Source organism: Coturnix japonica, chromosome 3 (genome assembly GCF_054131305.1).
Source record: "Coturnix japonica strain WE chromosome 3, WE-NBRP24, whole genome shotgun sequence".
Lineage (NCBI taxonomy): Eukaryota > Metazoa > Chordata > Aves > Galliformes > Phasianidae > Coturnix > Coturnix japonica.
Window position 1 is genome coordinate 31,149,564 of NC_140665.1, and position 26,084 is coordinate 31,175,647.

The 26,084-nt window shown below is 36.2% G+C and overlaps 1 protein-coding gene across 2 annotated transcripts in view; it reads right to left on the reverse strand.

Moving 5' to 3' along the window:
• The window catches only part of TTC27 (tetratricopeptide repeat domain 27), a 90,625-nt gene that overhangs the window by 43,289 nt on the left and 21,252 nt on the right, over window positions 1–26,084 (reverse strand). For both annotated transcript variants that reach the window (XM_085543240.1, XM_015857781.2), the window contains 2 exons: window positions 23,966–24,032; window positions 3,904–4,017 (listed from right to left, as the gene is read on the reverse strand). In XM_085543240.1, coding sequence (XP_085399366.1) covers window positions 3,904–4,017; window positions 23,966–24,032 — 181 coding nt within the window. The remainder of the gene's footprint in view (window positions 1–3,903; window positions 4,018–23,965; window positions 24,033–26,084) is intronic.

The following is a 26,084-nucleotide window of genomic DNA, read 5'->3' on the forward strand; positions in this document are numbered from 1 at the left end:
TAGTTTCTGAGTTACTTCCCTACAACAGAAGGTAGCTGAAGATCCCAATGCTGATGCAGATGATGCAGAAATGGCAGAGTCCTACTTATGCAAAAAGCTATTTATCAAAACCTAACAGTTTTTCCTCCTGTTTTCTCTTCCTACTCCTCTCTCCTCACTTTCCAACTTAGTACTTAACCTTCCCCCATCTATAGCCAAATAGCGGGGGGGGAACAAAAAAAAACCCCAACCTTTTGTTATTATTATTATTTTTAATTGAAATAAAAAGCATGCTGTATCCAGACTTCACTTGGCAGCACCCTTGATCCAGACTGCAATAAGCACCACATTGGTCGTGATTAAATACATGAGTGGAATGTAAAAGTACTGTCTAGCTCTTCAATACTGTTCCCTTTTCTTAGAAAAATGGCTGAAAAAAGTACTGACTTCAAAAACTTTTAGCCTTATTTTTGAGGGCCTAAGGCTCATTTAGGCAAAAAAAAAAAAAAACTTGACAGAGATGGCCAGCAGCATTCAGAAAGAGTTCACAAAATCCCTGTTCCTCACTTCCAGTTAGCTACTAGCTGACGTACTTTCCAAAGTACTCAGATGTTGGTTCCAAAGTTCATACCATCTGAACTTCAGATCTTCAATGGAATCTGAAAGATCTTCAAAACAATCATTCCAACTCTCTTTGAAGATTGCCTGTTAGAATAGGCATTTAAAAATCATTTGATAACACCTTTTTAACAAAGTAGGGATATATGAAATACTTGGAGAACAGCAGCTACACTCAATCAATACACCCTCCTTTCAAAAATAGATGCAATTATTTTCAACTAATTAAAATAAATTAAACAAACATAGCCAGACCCATGAAACACACACTAAACAAATAAATAAATAATTGTCACATCAAAAAATGATTCTTGGCTTGCTTTATGGCTGAGAAGTTGCATATGTCTCACCAATGATATACACATAAAGATTCATTAGAACAACACGTAAATCCAGCACAAACAAGAGCTAAAGTAGATGTATGAGGGGCAAAGGGAACAGATGGAAATGGAGAAGGAAAGGAGAATTATGGCAGAAGGGGCCAAGAGGACAGCCCCAGCATCAACAGACAGAGAATATAATGGTCTACATGCACTTTACACAACTCCAAAGTTACACAAAGGACTTTGTTTACCACTTCTTATTGAATCTGTCTTAAAACAACTCTAATAATTATTTTAAAAGATAGGTACTTCAAAGAATGAATGACATGCCGAACTCATGAAGTTCAACACATCCAAGTGCAAGATCCTGCACCTGGGTCAGGGCAGTCCCAAGTACAGATATGCAAAGAGCAGCCCTGAGGAGAAGAAATTGTGGGTACTGGTTGATGAAAGACTCAGTGTGAGCTGGCAATGAGTGCTTGCAGCCCAGAGGACCAACTGTATCAAGAGAAGTGTGACCAGCAGGTTGAGGGAGGTGAGTCTGCCCTTCTACTCTACTCTTTTGAGACCCCACTTGGAGTCCAGTTCTGGAGCCCCCAACACAAGAAGGATGTGGAGCTGTTAAAGTGGGTCCAGATGAGTTCTATGAAGATGATGAGCACCTGGATCCAGCATCAGGCTGAAGTACCTCCCCTATGAGGACAGGTTGAGAAAGCTGGGGGTCTTCAGCCTGTAGAAGAAAAGGCTCCAGGCATGGGGTGCAGGTAGGAAACAACCTTATAGCAGCCTGCCATTACCTGAAGGGGATCTACAGGAAAGCTCGGGAGAGACTTTTTATAAGGTCATGTAGAAACATGCCAAGGGGAAGTGGCTTTAAACTGGAAGAGGGTAGATACAGATTTAGACTAGGTATTAGGAATAAATTCTTTACTGTGAAGGTGATGAGACACTGAACAGGTTGCCCTGGGAGGCTGTGGATGCCCCTCCCTGGAAGTGTTCTAAAGGCCAGGTGGGATGGTGCTGTGAGCAACCTAGTCTAGAGGGAGGTATCCCTGCCTGGAGGAAGGGGTTGGAAATACATGATTTTAAAGGCCCCTTCCAACCCAAATAATTCTATGATTCTATGAAATCAAAACATATGTATATATATTTCTTGTCTTAATCTTCCAAGTTGCACTTTCTTTCACACACAGTTTTACACCAATCTAAACTAATACACATCTTAAAAGTAACAGTGTATATGAAAATCCCATGGTTTTAAAACACATATTGCACTGATAAATAGATGCAGAACTGGCAAGCTCCTCAGGCACAACTTATGCATATTTATTAAAATGATGTATCAAAAACTTTGGCATTATGAATGGAGAATTCATTCAATGAGATAATTCAATGGGAATTTCATCAAGCATTAAGCCTATATTTTCTGATTCCTTAAAAATTCTTTGAACTGTTAGAAACTACGATATTAAAGTATTCCAATCTTACAGAACTCAAGAATGAAAACCATAAATGGAAAGTTATTCAAGTTATTTGATTAATTTAGCACAGATCAATCCCTATACAACTTTAACTATTTTTGGATACTGAGCTAAACAGCTTGATATGTTATCAAATAAACACAAATATATCATGATATTTCAAATATCTAGAAAACTCAGTGAAAGAAATTGAAAACACTGAGATTAAATATGATCTTTTAAATCATATATTCAGTGTCTATAGCGAGGTTGCCTTCCAGAATGTCACAGTGCATGCTACCAAAATCTGCATTATGGTGGTTGCAATAATGAATGTAGATAAATGTACATAAAATGATAAGCCCTTCATGAGATTTCCATCATGAGAGTGTCAAACTGTACCGCATAACAGCATCCAGGACTCAGGTTTATCAAGCTAGACAAAAATGTTGGAAACGCTCCAACTGCTTTACAGATTAGGGCATTGAGAATCCTGAGATCATTTCCCAAATGCCACCAGATGCTACATCTTCTCCCAGACTTGGAATCCTGGCTTCCTTGACATCTCCTACTGACCCTAGGAAATTCCACTACAGGAATTCTATGACCTCCCTCAGCAGATGAAAAATGCAGCAACAGATCCAAGCTGTGCTTCTTCTAATATTCATGCATTAATAATGATTTGAAATGAAACATCAGCTTCTCAGGATTTAATTGTGGACAACCATAATCATTAATTTTGTACATTCATGGCTGCTTTAGTCAGCAGGATTGCTGCCTGACAGACACAAAGTAATGCCTGCTGTTCATGCGACAACAAGACTAAACAGAATGAAGATGACAGATGGCTAACAAAATTCCATCATATGGCGAAAAAAATCTTTTATAAAGCCTACAGAGTTCTGCTTTGAAATTTTTTTTTCTTGAATAAATCCCACTAGCTGATAAATTTCAGATGATTTTTTTATTTTTACTATTTTTATTTGAAAACTGATGTACACTTGGAGCAAGATTGTTTAATCGCTACCTCAAACTTACACTGCAAATACTAATCACTGAATACCACATGAAAACAGTAAATAAGAAGTGCAGTTTTATTCATAAATGTATTTTCTTGTTCTCAACAAGAGTGATCATTTGCAAGCTTCAGTTTTTTCTATAGATGATTTGTTTCAGTAAAAAATGTTTTAAAATAGTAATAGCAGCGTTACATTCCTGAATCCTCACATGAAAAAGCTCCTCAGATATCAAGTGTATCAGAAACTGGGGATAAGAAAATGGATTTTAACTTCAATCTTCCAAAACTTTAGTCTTTTGGACAGAAAATAACCATTCATTGGTTTATACATATGTGAGTTTGTCCAAGGATTGTCAGAAACGCATCTAATTGAGACATAATTAGAAACTTTGGCTCCCTACAGTTCAGAGAAGAAGCTGCTAACTCCTGCTTGTCTCCATCCTATACATAAAGAACCCATATTCATAACTCAGACATCCACATCATGTCAAGGCAGAAACCTTACCTGTGTCTGCTTCATTGCTCGCTCCATTCTACGAGTGCTTCCTTTCTCAAGCTTGGTCCGAAGAAGTAAGGCTGAAGTTTGAATGGCCCAGAACTTCGGCTGAGAGAGCAAACACTGTAGAGAAAACAGCAGTTTAAACGATAGGAAAGTCAAGTTTTTAACACCATTCTCAAGCACAAATTCTGTCTCCTGTTCTGGAAGTCAAATATATGGTTGTATTATTTATTTGATAAAACCAAGGCTGTAAAGAGCACATTTATTAATTTTCAGTAGAAAAGAAGACCATCAAATCAATTTTCTCCTGCCACAGCACTCTGTGAACAGGGTATCCATATGGTGCACAATGAACATCAGTATGGATTAAATTGCACAAAGCAGCTACACACAATTAAAGAAATACAAAGAACTTCACACTGAGAAGTCTGGCTCAGTCTTCTCACTACTAGAGAGTGTAAGACAGCACTGAGTCTTCTCCTTAGCTTTTCCTATCTTAAAGTTGAGCAAAATCATTCTCCCAGCCTCTCCTCATACTCCAGGTACTTCAACATTTCCATTAACAGCATCTCTATGTTAAGTTAGCTGAACTTGCTAGGAATCTCAAAATTATTAATAAACTTCAAGTTTGCCATGACTTGAGAATAAGAGCAAGCTTTTGATGTGGTAAGTATACAGTCTAGATAAAAGCTTTGCTAAATATATGGCAAGTTATATCTTTGAATGCCCTGCCATGATGCTGAGAACTTAATGCCAATTCCAATGACCAATTATTAGAAAAACTCAAGAAGAATTATGCAGCCGATATATCTCTATATTCCTTAATAATATATAGATAGCGTGAATTCTTTCCAGAATAGTTTCAAACTATAACTTCTGTTAGATATTTACTTTGAAGAGGGAGACAGCAGGGAAACTTCCTTGCTAACTTTATTGACACTACAAATACAATCCAGCTTCTCTAAAAAATGAGACTTGCCTATAGATATTTGTAGACTGATGAAAGAGCCTGATGAAAGAGTGGTTTCATTCTTCCCCTTTAAAAATCTCCTAAAACCTTAAAAAATCTGCTTGCTTACTTGAAATGTCTCACAAATTCCTGTCATTCTGTAATCTGTTTTCTTTTCCCCAATGTTTTCAAGGAAGCAGAGACAATATAAAACAAATACTCTCCAAGCAAAACTACAATGGGAAGTAAAAGAGGCAACAGCAAATGAGGTAGAACAAAAGCAGTATGAATGCATGTACCAGAAACTTTAACATCAACTGATCCTTCCTCTTCAGACTGACAAGCCATGAACAAATTGCTTTATGATTTCTAGTTAACATTATAGTAGTAAATACGCAAAGGCTTCCACAGCATTCTAACTGTGCTAAGGACCTAAAGTACAAGGCGAATGTAATTACAGTGTTCTATAATACACAAAATTTAAAGTGCCCTTTTAGAAATTATGATAGTATATCTGTTGACTGCTCCAAATCCCTCCTATCTCATCCACAGAAGTCCAAACTCATATTTTGTTTGGTCTTGAGCCAAATCCTCCACTGCGGGAAGCAAGCAAAGCATTCTGACACAGGACCCAGGATTCTGATCTTATTTTTCAGTGGGCCATTACAGGCAACTGCTAAAACGAACCTTAAGGGGTTGTTTGGCCAAACACTTGAACAATGCTTATTTTAACTTAAAATAAATAAATAAATAAATAATAAAAAGCTATATTTGTGAGAAAACTCAACTTTTCTCCAATTTTCTCCACTGCTGATTAATAATTTTGTCAAATTATTGTGTTTTTCACTTAAAGTTTTCCTCTGCTAAATGGTGGTTAGAGCACTGTGCCCTGCCTGCCCAAAGGGTCAACTGCACCCTGGGGTGCAGCAGAGCCCAGCACTGCCACCAGGAGCGGGGAGGGGTTGCCCTGCCCTGCTCTGTGCAGCCTTACAGTCATTCCTATTCTGACTAAGGATCCTAGGTTGTAAAAGGTATTTATAAAATGAAATGCAAGGTATACCTGCTGTACAATTATGAATGAATGAAATACAGAAATTCTCTAACAATTTCATTATATAAAAACAGCTTTTGGAAATGCCCGTGACAATGAGAAACAAGCCTAATTTTCAGTTTAAAAAACCTTGTAATTATACCCACATTAAGTTTAATTTTATGTCAGAACTCAAATGCTCACATTTTCACAGCATTATTGTAAGGTTTAAAACAGCACAGGCACACAAAAAAGCAACAAACACCCATACATGTAAAGAATACAGAGTATTTATATTCAAGGACTTTTAAAGGATGATTTCAGAGCCTGTACCATTAATTAATGAGTTTTCATTTTCCATCCAAGGTCTCCAGATTTTCTAGACCACAAATGATTTCTTGTCAGTCGCAAAGCTTCATATTTCCACTTAAATCTAAACCTAGACTTTATACTTTTTAAACACATGAGACAGACGATAACAAAAGCAAATTTTGTCAACAAATTGTCTCATATCAAAGATCGATAAGAAAATAAATAACAAAAAAATACTACTGAGAATCCTCAAAAGTAGATTTGTTCTTATTTTAAGCAAAAAGCAGTGAAATAAAGAAAAACAACGGCAGAAAAATACATGAAGTGAGAAAAAAGGAAAGATTTTCTGCTCCAAATGGAATGTTTTCACATGGGAAAAATCATGATTCCAATCCTTCCCCACATGTTTTTTCCTACTAAAAAAGAACACATTTACCTTTCTCCCCTGTCATTTCAATGTGTAGAAAGGAGATACTACCAAAATATCACATAAAACTCTTTCATTAAATGTATCACTCTTATGTGATAATTGAATGAAACAATACGAACTTCAAAGTCTTATTAACAAAGTAGTTAGCAGTCTATTACTGCAACATCACCTTCCTAATATCCTAATTACTGTGTAAGAAAAAAAAAACAGCAAGCAGTATCTGAATTGTGAGACAGGTGATAATTACAAATGACATTCAGTTCAAACTCAGTTACAACAGCTTTGCAAAACCTGGGCTAACTCACAAGTACCATTATTTAGCCTCATCCACATTCAGAGTTTAATCTAGGTATGATACACTCCCCGATAGCTCCCAGAGCTTTCTGTTAAAGAAAAAGAGTAAGAATGATAGTGGAAATTGCAATATCTGTACAAAATTGAGAGCAAGCTAGCAAGAATCTTCAAGGGAGATTGTGTCACTAGTATGTCATGTATATAATATCATATTTAGGCCCTGGAATGTGTCCAGAAAAGGGCAGTGAAACTGGTGAGGGGTCTGGAACACAAGTGTTATGAGGAATGGCTGAGGAAGTTGGGATTGTTTAGTCTGGAGAAGAAAAAGCTCAGGGGAGACTGTATTACACTCTACAACTTCCTAAAGAGAGGTTGTGATGAGTAAGGGCTTGGCCTCTTCTCCCAGGCAACAAACAGGACCCGAGGAAATGGCCACAAGTTGCACCAGAGGAGATTTAGATTAGACATAAGGAAGAACTTTTTCTCTCAGAGTGGTCAGGCCTGTTGAGAGAATGGCTTGCCAGAGAGATGGTGGAGTCACTGTCCCTGGCAGTGTTCAAAAGGCATCTGGATGAGGAGCTATGATAGTTTAGTGTCTTGTGGTAGCAACAGTAATGGGAGGACAGTTGGACTAGATGATCTCGTAGGTCCTTTCCAACCTTGTGATTCTATAATTCTAGAAACAAATGTACACTAGTAATAGTTGGAAAGTTAAAAAGTTTGATTTTAAAGAAACTAATAACAGAGAAAACTGCTTAAAGCTGAAAACCAAGAACGTAATGTGCTTAAGGTGAAATAGAAAAGTAAATATAAACCCTGAGAAAGAGAGGACACATCAAGGAATATCAGTCATCCACAATACTGTGGGGTCTGTAGTTGACAAACCAAACAAAAGCAGTCCTTTGACAGGCAGACATCTGTATTAGTCAGTCATAATATACAGAAGATCCAAATTTTTCAGAGGGACACTTCTGCACGATTCTTCTATTTACAAACATGGGATTTCCTGTAGGAATTCGTTCTGACATCCAAGCCAGGAATAGGCTACATGAGCTTATTAGAAATGTTAGACAAGAAGCTGAAACAACTGCAGTTGATTACTTTGTAACTGCAGTTCTAAACTATTTAAATAATTTCTGATTTTTCTCATTATTACGAATCAATGCTTTAAGTAAGCCCATTCTACTAGCATTGTAACTTACTCACTGATAAAACACTGATATACACCGATAAAAAAATCAGTAGCTTAGCAAACTATCACAGTTGCTATGACAGAGCAGTTATTTGAAAATTGGAGTTTCAAACTCCAAACACTTAATTGCAACCAGTTGTGGAATTCACAAGAGTCTGCACAGTCTATTGAAGAATCAAAAGCATTCTGCTTATTGCTCTAAATTGCGAGGACATGCTGAAATGACTTAGTTAAAAGCATAGGTATGAGGCACCCTGAGAGTTACTCCATTTCTTTGTCTTATCATCTCCTCCAAAGAAATGGCCTCTAGTTTAGATTCACTCGGTTATTTGCTGTGATATTTAAAATTACAAGCAAACAGAAAACACTAGGATGGATTTAGAAAAAAAAAAAAAAGAAAATGAATCTAATTTCTTTCATTACCCATTTCAGATAACATAACTTGTGAGCTTAATTTTTTGCCTTCCCCCTACACAGGTTAATTTCCAAATAACTTATATGGAATTAATTAATAATTATCATCACTAATTAATCCTGTTTCATATACTCAAGGTTATTGTTACATCATAATTTCAAGAAATCATCCAGATAATTAAGATGGAAATACTAATTCTGGAATAGTACTAAAGGCAATACAACTTCAAAACTAATTTTATGATTTCCTGGAAGAACGGAAAATATTGTGGTAAGAAGGTTCAGCCTCTACTGCTATTCTACCAACATCCACCTCTAATGTTGTGGACCAACATAATACAGTAGGAGGCATTACTTTTAGAGCAACACTCACATATAACTGAGCATGTATGACGTATTATTAAGGACCTGCATTTTCCTCTAGTAGGTCTTCCATTGATTTTACTGAGTTACATCAAAAGAGCATATTACAAAGTCAACCGCGAGACCACTTCTGATTTATTTTTTTTTTAAATGTCTCTTAAAAGTACATTTTGAATGTTATCTTTCTACACATACTGTGTTTGACAGCAGTGAGGTAAATTACAGAGAGAAGAAGAAATCCCAAAAGTATTCAAGTGATGCAGGGGAAGCTTTACTTTCCTGTACTGGCCAAGACATCAACATATGCCCAGTGCCATTTTCCAGCATTACTTTAATATTCCATATATATTTCAGTTGGTTCAGACCACACATTCAGTGTGTTTTTTCCAAAGTCTAAAGCTCCAGTGCACGACAAGGGTTTATTTTGGTCTACAAAACTAATCCTGGGACTGCACGACTAAAATAGCTTTTCACCAAAACAGGTGTTAGCTGATCATGAGCAGAGCTGGGCTTACAGCTCTTAGCTGCAGCCATTAGAAATACCTCTCAATGTTTAAAAGTCAAGAGCAAGGCCAAAACACCATCAGTGATCCATACCAAAGGATCAGTTTAATTAGAACATTATTTTTAACATTTGCTTTGTCTAGTCTTGTCTGGTAGCCTCCGCACTAAAGCTGTAACATTATATCATTATAAATACAGAGTACCTTTTGTTTAATTTGACTGACTCCCCCTGAAATTTATCATACCTGGAGGTAGACAGAATAAATACATTATAGGAATTACTCAGTAGCTGGCATAATCAGCTCAAGTTAAAAGAGGCTAGCAGTTTTCTATCTCTGAAATACTCCAACATTGTAAAAGGCTAATGATTTCACTCTAACTGCTTATGATTTTTTTTACTCTACCTCTACTAGAACACTGTTCCATTGCAAATAGGTAAGATCCTGATATTTACCCAAAGGAATCCTCACATTCCATCCTTCCAGTACTCTAAATATATTTCTCCTTGATGACACTGCTTTCAAGCAATAACTTTACTCCTTCTGATAACTACCTTGCAAATAACAGCTATTCTCCTCCTCTCCCTCTGCCCCTTAAACTGATGGGAGGTCAGCTTCTTAACTCTGCTGTTTTTTGTGCCATTTCTGAGGCACATGAATTCAGGCAGAAAAGCCTTGGATTTAGCACTACTAAGTATTTTACATAAGTGTTGTAAGAGGAAGATGCCTTTAGAAGATCATTTTGAACAAGCACCAAACTTAGAGGCACCCTGTGAAAGCCTCTTACTATGAACAATGCAAGTGTTTACAGACAGTGAAAGATCAATTTCAGTATTAAGCAAGTAAAAGATTTAAGTGAATATTATTTACTACCCCATTAGTGGAATGAAACGTCTCCTTAAAATGAGCAGACAATCTAACTGCATACAACCCTTCTTCATTCTGTTACTAAGACAATCATATTCCCATAGTCAGCCAAAAAAAGCCAAGAGTATTTGCTATGAAAAGACTATACATTGCTGTACGTATACTGAACATAATGGAAAGGGATACTGAAAACAGTCATTCCATAATTTTTTTTCATCAAAATAAACGCATCTGCTACTTGCGGCAAACACTAACAGCTCAGCTCTGCAAAAACACTGTGAAGACTATCATTTGTTAACTGCTCAAAATACTGTTACTAATTCATCAGAAATATCAAGAAATTTCAGCACTTTTCTTCATGTGTTTCTCATACATACACTTGAAAGGAAGTATTACCAAAGCAAAACACCACAGCTTCTTCCCAGCTATAAAATAAGGCTGTTTCTTTTATTTTGTTAAGTCAATACTCAAACTTTGCATACTCAAGTTGTCAAAACCTCTGAAAGTCCTGATAAGGAAGAAGAATGCTTTCCCAAAAGAGAATATCCCCAAACTTCCAGCTCCATTTTGTTCATCTTGTTTTTCTCTAAAAATGGCAACACAGGGAACATTGAAGTAAAATAAGGCTGCCTTATGTAGTCTTGGTTCTTGCAAGAATCATTAAAGAAAACAACCAACTTCCCTTTCCATTCTGCATGGATCACAGAATCACAGATTGACCCAGGTTGGAAGGGACCTCAAGGATCACAAAGCTCCAACCACCCCTGCCTGGCAGGGCCACCAAACTTCCACATTTACTAGATCAGGTTGCCCAGGGCCCCATCTAACCTGGCCTTGAACACCTCCTGGGACAGGGCATCCACAGCCTCCCTGGACAGCCTATTCTCCTAGTAAAGAACTTCCCCCTAACATCCAACCTAAATCTTCCCTCTTTCAACTTAAAACCATTTCAAACCATTTCATGTCCCTTTTCAACCTGAAGTCATCCCTGGGCTACCTGTCTGCTGCACTGAATTTTAATTTTGAACGAAAAGCAACATACAAAAACCCTATATCCTCTGTTTGTCCTACCAGATATACTTTTCATTCTCTAAAAGGCTGCATCTTTCTTTTTCCCCCTCTTGCTTCCACATACACTTATTCAAATGGAGGAAGAATATCAAAGAGACCTTTCTCTCCTCTGAAAATCACTTTTCAGTAGTGTACAGGGAAATAGCTCAGCACTTAATAGAACAATGTTTACATCCAAAGTTCAGTCCATATCTGTTTCTTCTTCTTCACGGTTTCTTTACATCTTCTAATTACACATCAAAAATTTCCTAAGCTTTCTCAGAAGCTGAATGTTTCTATGATTTTTCTTGGAAAATCTCCTGTCTCACTTCATAACCCAGAGACTCAAACATGCAAATATTGTCTGTATTGAGAAAATGAAATTAAGACAGCTGTTTGATCTAGACACAGAATCTGATGCATCTAGTCAGAAACAGAAGAAATACAAGGATGTGATGAATGCCATTCTAGCTAGCAGTGAATGCAATTAAGAACAGAACTCATCTGATAAGGCACCAGGCAGAAAGGATTTACACTACATTCCTGCAGTTAACACTCAGATGGAATCCCACCATGTTAGAGACTACACAGAAGAAAATGCAAATGAGCATTATAGAAACATTGGCTTGCAAGGGATGCCTCATATGTTCCACAGAAAAAGTTACATGAGAGTACAAGAATTTACAGAGTGAAGGATCTTCAATGGAAATACTATAAGACTCAAAGTTTTGTCTGAATTTAAATGCAGCAAATACAGAAAAGCAAGCTCAGATTAGCTTGTGGGGATTAAAAGTATATCAAGAAACACCTGATGAGCTACAACATGCTTCTTTAATCCTGTGTAACAGTCTGACATCAAACTTGTACGCATACAAGTAGTAACATTCAGAAGAGCTTATGGAAGGAACAAAACCACTCTTTAAAGTCATTTTAGCTATCTGAAAAATCAACTCAAATTGGGTTCTGCCTGAATAATGTTTTAATATTTTTATTCTTTTAGGGCCTTCTAATAACAGTCTAGTGTTATTATCTGAATTCTACTTACACATCCAAACTACAAGATCTATCCCAGGTGACAAGAATTGTTTTAATTTTCTTCTATATTAATAGGCATCAGTGGGCTGATATTTATCAAGTCACCATGAGCTTAACACTCAGCAATGATATCATGCGGTTTCAATATTCTAAGCTCTTGCAAAAATTTTAAGGCAATCTTTTTACGCTGTTGCTTAAGCTGTTTTTTGGTTTGCATTTTGGTTCTTTTTGCTTTGAGATACACATTCAAGTTCAGAAGAAAGTTTTCCCTGGAGGCTCTTAATTTTATTTAAGAAAAGGAAGAAACTAAGAAAGGAAATGTCATGAAGAAAGAAGATACTATTTTATTTAATAGAATCTGCTTGCAACGACTACTGGAGGGTAAGCCACATAAGATGAGGCTCCTATTTTCACTTAGAATGAAGTCCAGCCATTTTACTGATACTTGCTGTACTGCGCCAAACCTATCACTTACGCTGAAAATAACTTCAGCCAGATTTGACTGTAGTAGCATTGTCTTTTTCAGGTCTGTGGTTTGGACCTACTCCTGAAAAAGCACAAGTACAGACTTCCATGCCACATCATAGTACTGCATTTATTTCCTAAGGCCCAATCTCAACAGCAATAAATTAGGCTCTTGGATTTAAATGGCTAGACCTTTAACTCTTTGGTACCAGTGATAAGGGTTTCCTTACAATTTAAAGGACAGTGAATTGCCCTTATCTATTCGGTCTATTATTATTATTTGCCTCTTTGAGCTGCTCAGGGGAAAATCAAAGTTGGCAGCGCTCTGGACCACCAGCAAATCCCTCAGGCCTGACAGAACCTACATCCTCCTTACGCAACTGCCCAGAGCAGTGGGATTTGTCTAAACTCCCCCCCCACCTACTCATATTCATGAGCTCACAACTCTTCTTTCCAAAGCCTGTCAATCATAATTCCTGTTTATTTGGCATGGAAGACCTGGAAGACAATTGCTTTATGAACTGCTGCTATTTAATATACCATACATATTCAAACTTTTACCTTTACTTTTTGCAGAGGCAACTTCAGGACAAATATTCATTTGCTACAATTATCCTTAAAATATTCTTAAAAATAAAATACTCAGAAAGTGAGCATCTTTTGCCAGATGGGAAGGTGGGGGTAGCCACAACTCTAGTTCTCAGAGAGATCTCTAGTACAATCATAAAAATGATAGAACACAAGGCAGCCTTAGAAGTTCTTCAGATCCCTCAGTAAAAGGCATATAGTTATCATCTTGTAAAGAACCAACTTAAACACTTCCACAATTTCAAAACTTTCAGATTAGCACAGATGGCACAGCAGGAATACTTTGATAATTGCATACAGCTTCTACATTCCAAAAATATCATTTGTTAAATCACCCTATAATGATAGTAATGAGTCAAAAATCAGCTATTACTTTTTTTCCCTGTGACACAGACAAGAAAACTTAGCAAGAATGACTTATTTAATCAGTGATTTACAGTAAGACTTACACTGACTTTACTATTAAACTATGTCAGAACAATATATAAAATGTTATATACACACATGTGCGTGTATATATATGTATAATCAGTTTGGAAAAACAGCTGTGTGTAGAAGATTGGTGAGGCACAGCAGAGGAAAATCCACATACTGCCAGGCTGGATTCTACAGAGAGCATGCCATATCTGGTTTTCCCATTTTGAATGCCAGCATCCACCACAGGAATTTTGTCTACAACAGCCTCTGTAATTCACAGGTCTATGTATTGCAATACTTGGTGTTCACAAATAAGCACAATGTTGAATGCAAGAGGCATGCCTCAATTACTGTTTGGTGAGTTACATGGCTACAGATGAGTCTGGAAGTGACAATTTCAGTGGGTGTTCCAGGTCAGTCTCAGCAGTTTCCCAGAAAAAGAGAATGTTAACAAGTCTCCACATCCATTAAAAATATTTGGGTTCTGATTCCTTCCAGTTCCTGACTTCACCACTAGAAGTGTTCTGTCTCATTAAAGAACTACTGTTCACATTATGTGCAGTAGGATCAAGCTGCTGGAGGTCACTGGCAGTCTGGCATTAAACTTTATGTGCAAAAGTTGGGTTTCCCAAAGCAAAGCAAAGTTGCAGCCAACTTCCTTTTTGAGTCTGAAGATAAAATGACCCTGAAAATAGACTGACACTTTAAGCAGCAAGAAGGAAAGGAATAGAAATAGGGACACGCAAGAAGGAATTAGGAATGATGAGAGCAAAAGTGAAGGTCAGATAAACAAATGGAAAGTGAGAGCTGACAAAGCTCAACTGAGGGGAATAAGGCCTGCTGAAGAAAGTACAGCTAAAGAAAGTGGGAAACTGCCAGTGGCAAACATTAATGCTGGAAAAAATGAGTGAGACTGTTGGAATCATGAAAGAAAAACCCGTCTTAGTGTGTAAAAGTCAGTAACATTCCTAAATCTGACAAGGTTATGTAGGGAGTAGCTGTACTCTAAATATATTTATCTAGAGACCAAAGGTAAAGACCACGTCTGGGCTAAGTTTAGACTTGAAAGAAGTAAAAAGCATGAGCTGTAATGGACTGAGATGCAAACGAAGCCTAGTACCTGTTCAGTTGTATTATGCATATAAACAACAGTAATTTATTAAAATAACTCTGACAAGCGAATGAAGAAGCTATGAATGCTTTCTACTATATGTAAGTCACACCCTTTTCATTTAAGCAGCCCTAAGCTTTGCATTTTCACAGTTCTGTCAAAGGTTCAACACAGATAAACATATGACTACTGCTAGGTAGGGGAAAGATACAGGAAAACAAATACACTCACTGCAATTCTCAAAGAATAAGCTGTAGGATAAGAAGTCTTATTCCAGCAATTAACCATCTTACTTACTTTCTGAGCCTTACTAATGAGCTACTCAACAGCTTAAAATCACTAAAAACAATTTGCTACCTATTTTTCTTCCCTTTATTCTGAAAGCAAAAGTTCATACTGACATGTATTAAAATAACAAACGAGTGTTCAGTTTTAGCCAATGATAAATACAAACTGAACACAATATTAATCTGGGGGAACGCAAATACATGTGCAGTTTCTCTTTGAATGTTTTAGTTCTGAAATCAAACACCTCATTTGACAATGCTTCTAGCAGTGAGGGAGCAGAAAGATCTTTCACAGTCCATTTTTAGCTATCTCTAAAAGTTCCCTCTCATCTTTTGTCTAGACTATGATAGAAGTCATTACTGAATGTGTTGGCCAACATAAACTGACAAAAGTACTTAAAATCTAGCTGACAAGATATGAAGCCTTTCAGGAAAAAATGCCAAAGATCCAGCTTAACTAATGCAATACATGCTTGGGGATTATATAGGCAAGGCAGTGAAGCCTTCCCAAACACATCAGAAACATACCAACTAACATCCAGCTCTATGATTTTTATTTCAGTTCAGAAAAGGTCTCAAATCTCAACTTCACAGATAAAAAGCATAAATAAGTGATGCATTTAAACATTTTATTGGCACTTATTTGAATAGTCTTCATAACTAACAGCCCCACTTGCCACGATCAAGTCGGCCAAACCAAGCATTTCAGAATTTATGTCATAGAATCATATATGCTACTCATACCAATTTTACAGAGTAAAAAAGTCTGAATTTTCACACAGTAATCATCAGCAATTCATGAAATACATTGACACTGTTTTTATTTATTTCCTGATGCAATGATCTAATAGGCACTTAAGGCAAACTACCTTCTGAAATCTTGTTCATGCATGTGTGCTGTCACAAATCATTTTTCTAAATAACAATTTGCTTATCAGTATGACAGTTACCCTAGTAAAATACATCTGCATTAGAGAAAAAGGGTAGCAAAGCATACTGACAGAGTACAGGCTTTTTTTTTTTCCACGTAGATTTAAAAGTTCTACTAAATCTAAGCTGTAAGAATTTGTTTACAAACCTTTTCCTAAAATATACAAAAATGAGCCTTCCCCTTTAATTCTCCTCTCTTCAACAGACCAATGGACTTGGAACTTACACATTTTCTTCCCCACAAAATTCTTAAATTGCTTAATGAATCCTCACAAGAAGATGCCACCTAAAAATCTTTTCCTGGCACTTGGCTACCTAAAACCTTAGAATATTGAAAGATAAACAAAAAGGAAAAAACATTCTAGTAATTTTCATACAGAATCAGATACGGATAGATTAATGCCTTATCTAGTTCATTTTTTTTTCCTGAAGCAGTTAAGATGGAAAAACGCATTGACCATATATATACATACATATTTATTTATTTATGTCATGTTTTAACCATGAGAAATAAATCAAAACCAAAACCAGATCTACACCCTTTGGGGGAAAAAAAACATATACTTCATGACTGCTACTAAGGGCTATGACTTTTAAATCAAACTTATCCTAAATTGGCCAATATACAAAAAAAATCTGTTACTCTTTCAAGATTTCATTTTAATACAGAACAAAGACTGTCTGGGCATTGATACAAGATGTGTTCTACTTCTAGCTCAAACTACAGACGCGATAGGATCACAGTAAATTAAACTCTGTTTCTTAGATACAGCAATAACTGTTCAGTGAACAAGAGCTCAGACAATGATTTTTCAGATGTTACCAGAACAAGATTATAGTAACATTTGATGTGTTGGGTTAGGAGCAGAACAAAAAATGGGACAATGCCAGAAACAGGCAGAGGAGATAAGGGCAAGACACAGGAAAAGCTAACTAAGCTTTAAGAATAATTCTTCCTCATACAGCGGAAGAACAAAACCAAGTTTACTTTCAAAAAACAAAGACTTGGATTACTCCTTATTTGGTTTCCCTCTTCTCTCTCCATCAGGTCTGTACAGTATACAACATCACCTCAGAAAGAGAAATGAATACCAGCATTGATAACCTCTGAATTGAACTGATTACCAGAATGCTGTCATCAAGGGAAGATAAACTGAACAGAGCAGCAAGAATGTCACATTCCCTTCAGATAATACACCAAACAGCATTTTCTTGAATGAGGGGTATAATTTCATAGAATCATAGAATTGCTTGGGTTGGAAAGGACCTCAAGGATCATCAAGTTCCAACCTCAGTGCCACAGGGAGGGTTGCCAGCCACTAGATCAAGTACTAGATCAGATCACCCAGGCTGCATCCAACCTGGCCTTGAACACCTCCAGAGATGGGGCAGCCTCAACTTGTCTGGGCAATCTGTTTCAGTGTCTCATCACCCTCTCAGTGTAAAACTTCCCCTCAATGTCTGCCTTCATCTTCTGGATGCAATGAACTCCAAAAACTTTTTCTTTGGTTTTTTTTTCTCTTTTTAAACTAAATTCTAATAGTTACAACTGGTGAAGCACACGAGAGGGGGAAGGGATGCCTGCAAGACATCAAACAGCTGTCAGAAGCTGCTAGAAATAATAAGTGAGCTGCTGATAGATAAAGATGAAGGAGAAGAAAGGCTGCTGTGGGAAAAAATGTTACTAACTGTCATCAAATTTGCCCACTTAACTTTGCAAACTCTTAGACAAGCAAATAATCCATTAATATTTAACATGATTTTCATGTTCTTTTACCAACTGCAGTTTCAGTGAGACAACTAAAATCTATTGCTTGAATAGATCTGTACAAATTGCACAAAGAGCAGACTATTCTAAAAAGGAAGGACTATTCCAAATTTCTTCCTGCTCAGAGATGCACAAAATAAATCAGGAGTCATCTCCTGTAAGAGATGATGCAAGCAGAGCTGTGGATTCCATGGATTCAGCAAAGAATGCAGACCACAGAGGAGAACAAAGTTGAAGGAGATGAAAGTGTCAATTACGTTGAAATCTGATACTTAGTAAAATAAAACAACTTCAAACAGACTGTCACATAATCCCAGTTTTGGGATGGAATGCAGACTTCCCCCTTGCCCTAGAACACATGCACTACAGCTCCTAGCTATTTCACCCTGCAATACCTAAACACACACAACTGAACACAGCAAAAATAACTAATAACACCTGGTTATTTTCCTATTCACAGCACACTGTAAACAAAGTACCAGACGCTTTGTGACTCAGCATCCAACAAATCAAGTTGAGCCTCTGTACATGATGCTTTCATGGAAAGGAGCAATTCTCTTTTACTTTATTCAGTCAGATTTCCCAGTAATGCACAATGGATCTGAAAACATACATGCATTAAATTAACAGCATTTGGATCGTGACATTCCTAGAAAATGATTCAGACTTTTGAATAAGGGAGCTTAGAAAACAAAGCAAAACCTAAAGAAAAAAGAGTATAATAGCTTTTAGTTCATTAACCTGAAGAAAAGAAATCTTACTAGCACTACTACCAGGGCTTTGCAGAGAGAAAGTCTTTGCAGTGAGCGTAATAAACTTGTAACCAACAGAGTCTATTCAAAATGAGCAGCACTGCTTAGAAAAGAAGTGAAAGAGACATTTTATAAAGCCACAAAAATTGCAGCAGTAGAGACACATGGCAATCTTAATGAGCTTTTCAATACTCTTACTGGTTATAAAACAAGGAAAACTGCAGCCATTTTCTCAGCAGAGAAAAATGCACTGCTTTTATTTAAGCTATATAAACAACTTCTCTTTAGAAACCAAATTGGCATGTTAGTTTTATAGAGATTTTAATAAGGAGACTTAACATTAAAAATCTCATGCGCTGTGATTTGATTGCTCCCTAGTTTCTCATTAATATCGCAAGTGTAATACAAAAGATGACACAAACAAAGCACTTCCATTTCCAGCCCCTCTCCTCCCACAACTCCTTTCTTAGTGAAAAGCAGAAAAAATATTCATATACACATACAAGTGTGCACTATTACTCTTAGCCGTGATTTTTAAAGGTACTATACACCAATAGTTTCTATTCCACTCAATAAAGGCCCACCTTTGAAAAAAAAAAAATCCATCCAACTGTTTCAAATTTCTTAGTTAAAAAAATAAAGGCGTTTTTTATGGAATTAGTTGCTCAACACAGTGGAAAAACAAAGGAAATTAAGCATTTCCCTCTGGCCCATCTTTGGAATACACTGTATTCCTTGCATTTTGACAGACTACTCCACATTCTTTAGGTCCTTAATCAGACATTCACATCCTTTATGGCATTAAAGGAATAATTTTAGAATGCTTAGGTATTTTTGTTAATTTATGTTCTCAGAGTGAAATGAAAACTATTACACTACTTTTTTTCCTCTTTAAGAGAGACATCCTTGCCTGTTGCAAAAGAGACAGAAGAGCTGTCAGAACTTCCTCCGACCAGTTTTCAGCATATTAAAAAGAAACCCAGTATTCTGCTCTTCATAAATGACAAATCTCAGGAGAATAACAAACTAACACAACTAATTTTTCCATGATCCCCATTCTTTTCCTTCTTGTCTTGTATAAAGAACATGAATATGGGGCTAAGATGTGAGAAGCAACAGGCTTCTTTCTGCCAGCTTTTCCTTGCTTTTTCTCCTCTGCTCCCTAGAGCTTAATATGCTGCTGCCATGCCAAATCTCTTGATCATAACACTGAGAATAAAAGCCATATTCTCATACAATGGGCTAAGTGCACGTCATGTTTACCACAGAGCAAATCACCCCTGTACAAGGCAAGGTCCATGATAGATGACAACAGCAGTGATAAGGACCAGCTGCAGCTTGTTAATCATGGATGTTCTGCTGGAGTATTCTATCAGACGATGAAACACTAAACTGCTTCTCTTATGTAAGCTATAAGCTGTGGTATAAGCTTTATGAACTTGTACTGCAGAGTACAGTCTTAAACATTAGGGTTTTGTTTTTGGTTTTTTGATCACTTTTCTCCTTTGTAAGAGGAAAAAAAAAGAAAAGCAACACCACATCGTAGTTATTCCTTCCCAGAAATCCCAGTGTTCTACGAATAAACTAAGCCAGGAAACCTAAATGTGAAAACATCGGCTTATTATTATTTCTTTGATTCCTAGAATTTCCCATTTCCTACACAGAGAGCTCTGGGAAAAGAAAAAAGTTATTGTAAGTAAAACACCAGTAACTAACAGAGCAGCACTGGGTTTCAGAACCAAGATAGTGCTTTTCTTTTTCTTCCTTGAAAATGCTTTTTGTGACAACATTCAGTGAACTAAACAGAAATTTTGCCAAGCATCATATGCAAAACTGTGTCTCTGAGTCAGTTTTTGTATGGTACTTGATCTCTAAATACAATTTTTGCTTTCTTCAAAATTCAAGTGCATTATCTTAATTACCTTAATTCATTAAAATCATTGTAAATCTTTCCCTAAACCCTTAAATACAAGAACAGTAATTCTCTTTAAAATAAAATATTTAACTGTGTTTATTCTTATGTATGCAAGAGCTTGTTTTCTTCTCTTCTTAACAGTTTAAGCAGAAAAAAAGAACCCATCCCACATTTAACTAATCCAGATGCAGTTTAATGGCTTCAAGCTAAAATATTAAGCTTATGATTGGTAAACAGATTTGACTAGAACACATCAAGCATTGAAGTTCAAATTGTTTAACTAAAAAAACCTATCCCAGCAAAAGAGTTTATATATGAAGTAAACAGGTTAGGACACATCCCTATATCTCATTGTAAAAGTTAGTAATAGTAATTTTTAGTTACAGAAGTCAGTTCTGTAGGACAGAGTTCCAAAGTGACTTCAACAAACAAACTGCATCAATGTCATCCTTTCGTATTTGACTGCAGTCACCAAGCAGCTCTCAATGGCATTATTTTTAAGTCTTCATGTAGTTTATGTATATCTTTAAGAATCTAGTCATTTTCAACTGGTGCTGATATAAAAGGGAGTTCAGAATGCCTGCTTGCTAAACTACACTTAATATGAAGTAGGAATATATCATCTACTAGAATTCACTTTTACTATTCTTTCCCCTTTGTACTACCTGGAAATTAATCTCCCTGCTAGAAAGTGTCTGAAGATCACATATATTTGTTTTGCAATATCCAAAGGAACATGATCTCCTGATGACCCACTGATCTGTTGTAAGTACCTTAAAATTTCTCAAGAGACCTAAGTTATCTTGAAATGACTTCCTTTCTTCAGGAAATATAACTTTCAGCAGTTATCAGATGAATGCATGACAACCATCTAACCAGCCTGCAGATTTAGGAATCCACATGTAGGCTGAGAAGATGCCTGCTCACACACGCACAGCAGCTTAAATGATGCTAAAGAAATTAATGTGGGCAGCAATGATATAGGGCTCATTTGTCTGTTTCCCTAGGTAATACCAAAGCTTGAAAAATACCTTAAATAATATTTCAGTGACACTTATTCAGCTAGCAGACACCATAACAACCAACCTTATGTTAACACAAATATACATGCCATTATCAAAAAGAACTTACATAAGGTCATAGCTGATTTCAGTTTATAAGAACGATTTGGTGTAACAGTGTTAGAATTCACATATGCTACCCGTATTTAGTAGCACAGACCAGATCAAGAGAAAATGTAAGATTGAACTGCGCCACTACAGCAAGATAATGAGCAAACTTTAAGAACAAGTTTAAAAGAATGTTATTCTGACACTGAAGTTTATTATTAACTCTATATTTTTTAGGTTACTAGCTACATCTTTAAGTCACTGCTCTACACTGAATTCTGTGCTTTTACAGATCTACATTCTTGTTTATTTTATTTACTTTACAGATTCCATGTTTTTTGTTGTTCTTTTTTTGTTGTTTTTTTGCTGATCAGAGCACAAAGTGATAGGAAGACCTACAAATATTTCTTGCATGTGCAACTCTAGCTCTGTCCTGACTGCAGTAATTACTAAAGGAATAAATTCATCCGCTCTCGTGATTTTTGAGTAATCAGCCGCTAGATGGCAGAAAAATGCAGTTTAATTTTCTTATTATGGATAACGCACCCAACAAATCACTTATATCTCAGATGTCAGATAAAATATCTGAATAAAGCTATCATCTTTACCTAGTATATGTGCTACCTTGGCTTTCCTCCTCTGCTGTAAAACCTGAAGCCTTTTAAATGATTGAAACACTTAAATTGTGTTGAAACAAATAGAACTCCTTCTGAATCTCATTATTTTGGAATGTACATGAGGAGAATAAGAGCAATCTTGTTAAATATATATTCTGTTACCATAATATCACCCCATTTACTATTAAAAGAATAGATTACGTGGAAAAGTTAATTTAGTGTTTAAGTGTTTCGTGGCCACTTTTCTATTCAAGCGTTAGGCAGTTAGGTGATGGGAAGAATAAAGCAGAGTATATACGAAAATTCTAGAGAGTTTGGCAGGAAATAAAAAGTCAGAAGTAAAATTTTTAGTTTTCACAGATGACCGACCCTCAACTAAAATCATACATTAATAAAAATCAGCAAGGACTGTCGTAACAAGATTATACACAGATTTGGAAAATGTATGCATATGTATAACTTTATTTTTGTTTTAAAAAATTCACCATTTTTTTCCCAAAAATTTGCAATAATAGCTTAACCAATTTTCTCCATTCCCACTGTCTTTTCTTTCTATTTCCTAATCTTTTTTTCAGCTATTTCCATCTTTTTAAAAACTAAAACAAAATGGCTTAAAAATAAAACAGATCAGAAAGTATATTATCAGAAAGTATAATAATTATTGTAGGAAAAAAATAGAGAAATAATACAAACCAACTGTTCTACAGTCATTCACTTTGTTTCCTCATTCCAATCTTACATGTTATATATTTGTATGCGTACCCTTAAACGAGCATTAATTTCAAAATCAACCTAATAAAGAGATAAGGATTTTTTTTTTCAGACTTATTTTTAGGACCTTAAAAACATTAACGTGGTTAAACTTATTTTAGTGTCCTTAATCATTTGACATAACTACCATTTCTAGTCATAAAATTCTAACTCAATTGAAATCCATGGGATTTTTGTTGAGATCCTATTTGCCGACTCTAACAAGAACTCACTCTTTCAAATGGCACTACTGTGGAAAAAAGTATGAGACTACAAAATCTGGATAGGATAACAAGCACCATATATTCCATGTATTGTACAAAAGCTGAAGTCTAGCATAGCAAGAAGAAAGTAAATAACAGCAATACAATTACTAGCCTTTTCCCCTCTGTCTTTCAATTAAGTTGCTGTTGAAAATCTCAGAAAAACAGACAACCTGGAGAAAGGAAGGCATGGTGTATTTTGTCTTGACACAAAAAATACATTTTAAAAATAAGGAGCTAGAAATCGCAAGTCTTCTTTGGAAGTTACAGAATTGTTCTGCAGCAACAGGCAAAACAGCCATTGATTTGGAAAGAAACATGTTTGTGTGGAACATTTGATTCTTATATTAACTGAATAAGTCTGGTAGAAGAAATTTGCAGCTTCTTTACAACTCCCTTTAAAAAAAAACACTGTTAAAGGAAGAGATCAAGTTTTGAGATGCCAGTCTTGCTCCACATGAGGATGACTCAAAATGGAGTCATGGAATCTCTTTAATTTCTTGAAATAAGAAAAACAAAATATCAAAACACTTGAATACTAAAACAAATTTGCTTCACAGTTTCATGATTAAAGTGCTGGTCAAGTTACTTCTTGGTACATAACTTACTATGTAAGTGAAAACATGCTTAGGAGAAAGGTTCAGATAAGTTACTTACTGAAGTAAAAGCCAAAAGTTCCTCTTCAGTTAATTTGTGCATTGGATTGTTCTTTTGTAAGTCTATACTGTAAAGAAAAGGAAAAAGAATATAAAATAATGCTGATTTATTCTTTAGCACACAACTATGTATAATACATCTCTCTAACTTACAGAAATCTAAAGGGCGTTCTAGAAAAAAGTTACAAACGGTAGTGCGTAGTTGTAATGCTATAATGTGATGGGAAGCACAGCAATAATAGCAGGGTAGCAAAGCTCTAGGCTACAGTTAGTGAGAACAAGCCCAAATGCAGCAGCCATAGACATAGAAACAATGGAAAAAAGCTGCTTACTCTTAGAAGGCCTCAGGTAAGCAGAGATTTCCAGCAATATAAGCTTACTTCCACTGCCAACCCTTAAACAAGGACTGGAAAGGGGAGAATGCTGTCTGCACTCCTTTCCATCATTCAGGTACATTGCATACATCTGAGCTGCCCTGGGTTGGCCCTGCCTTCCCAGCAGGTGCTCAATCACTAGTTCAAGCCATGGCTTAGCATTCCCCCTACAGTACTGTACATACACAGAAGGTGGCCAAGACTTCAGAGCAGTCACAGAAGAATCATTCCTTAGGACAAGGACACTTAGTGATGCCTTTCCCAGGCCATACTAACCTGAAATGTGTTACTACATTCACATTTACATGATTAAATTTTATGTATTCTAAACAGTTTTAAATCCATTCCCTATTTTTTCTTACAGAGATCTGTTTTCAGTTAAAATTCTACAGTTAACTGAACACAGGCTCTACAAAGCAAAAACATGCTAATGCTCAAAAAGTGATGAAGGGTAATCTCAAACATACACTCCCTGGTCATTCAAGGAATATAACCACAGGAGTACACCTCTCAACTAACTGACATTACTACTCACTTCTTGTGAGTTCAAGTGAACTGGTTCCCAAGGGGAACCCAGAAGCATACAGAGAAGAGAATCAAAATTATTTTTTTCCACAGCTGGACATTATTGTATTGATAATAAAGAAATTCAGTTTACAACTCTATATGTGCACTGTCTTCTTTGACAGCAGCCCATTAACGCCTACAAATACACCAGGAGACAACTGCCAGTGGCAGAAAGAGAAGCAACAAGGTTACAATTCAAGTTCTTTGTGAAAACAAAAGATACCAAGTGAAAATACATCCTAAATCATACTACAGAGTATACGTAATCAAACCTATATAATGGCTATGTACACGTGCTTAAAATCAGGATGCTATTCCTCATGACACGAAGCTGTTGTGAAGTTTAAGTAAACTTAAAGTACAAATGTCGTATACTGATTGTGATGATGTGTCACAAATTATTCTCCCTTGTTTACATGTTTTGTAGAGAAGACTTTGCTACAATCTAACTTTATTCTTGCTTTACAGTTAGTTCTTTATAGATAATTACCATTGCTTTCTAATGAGTTTCTCAGTCTTTATACTTAAGTATACTTAGCAAGACTATATAAGTGAGAAAAGAAGACTGGACTGTTCAATGTGTTTAATTCCTGTAAAGAAAACGTATGATAAAGGAGTAAGAAGTAATTCTAAGAGAACCAAGTGAAGCATTCAAGATAGGAAAACAACTGATGTCATCCAAGCACTCACACCTTTACCTTTACATGTCCAGAAGAAGAAAATTAATCATACGTGTAGCAGAAAGCCAAAACTGCTTCCTGATGGTATGAGTCTCTTGCACATTTCACCTCCATTAAATGGAGGACTAAGGAAAAAATAAAGTACTCACGAAAGTGCTGCTTCAGAATTTCTGAAACTGCTATTCTTTAAGTACCACTAATATGCATCCAACTAGAGCAACCTAGAAATGAGTGCAGATGAAATGTCCAGGAAATTAAGCTATCTGAATGAAATACATTTCATTCTGATGAAGTAAATGGCCATTTGTTCATTAGGACTTCGGCCAAATAAAGGTATGCTGACAGACTGCAAAAGCATGATTACACCCACTTTGGAGATTCAATTTCCTATTACTATTAGAAGACAAGACCCTTCTTCTCTTCATTCTTTGCAACTCATTAAATCTATCATTCAGTAGTTCTTTTCTTCATGTTTTGTTACTGAACTTCCCCTAAGCCT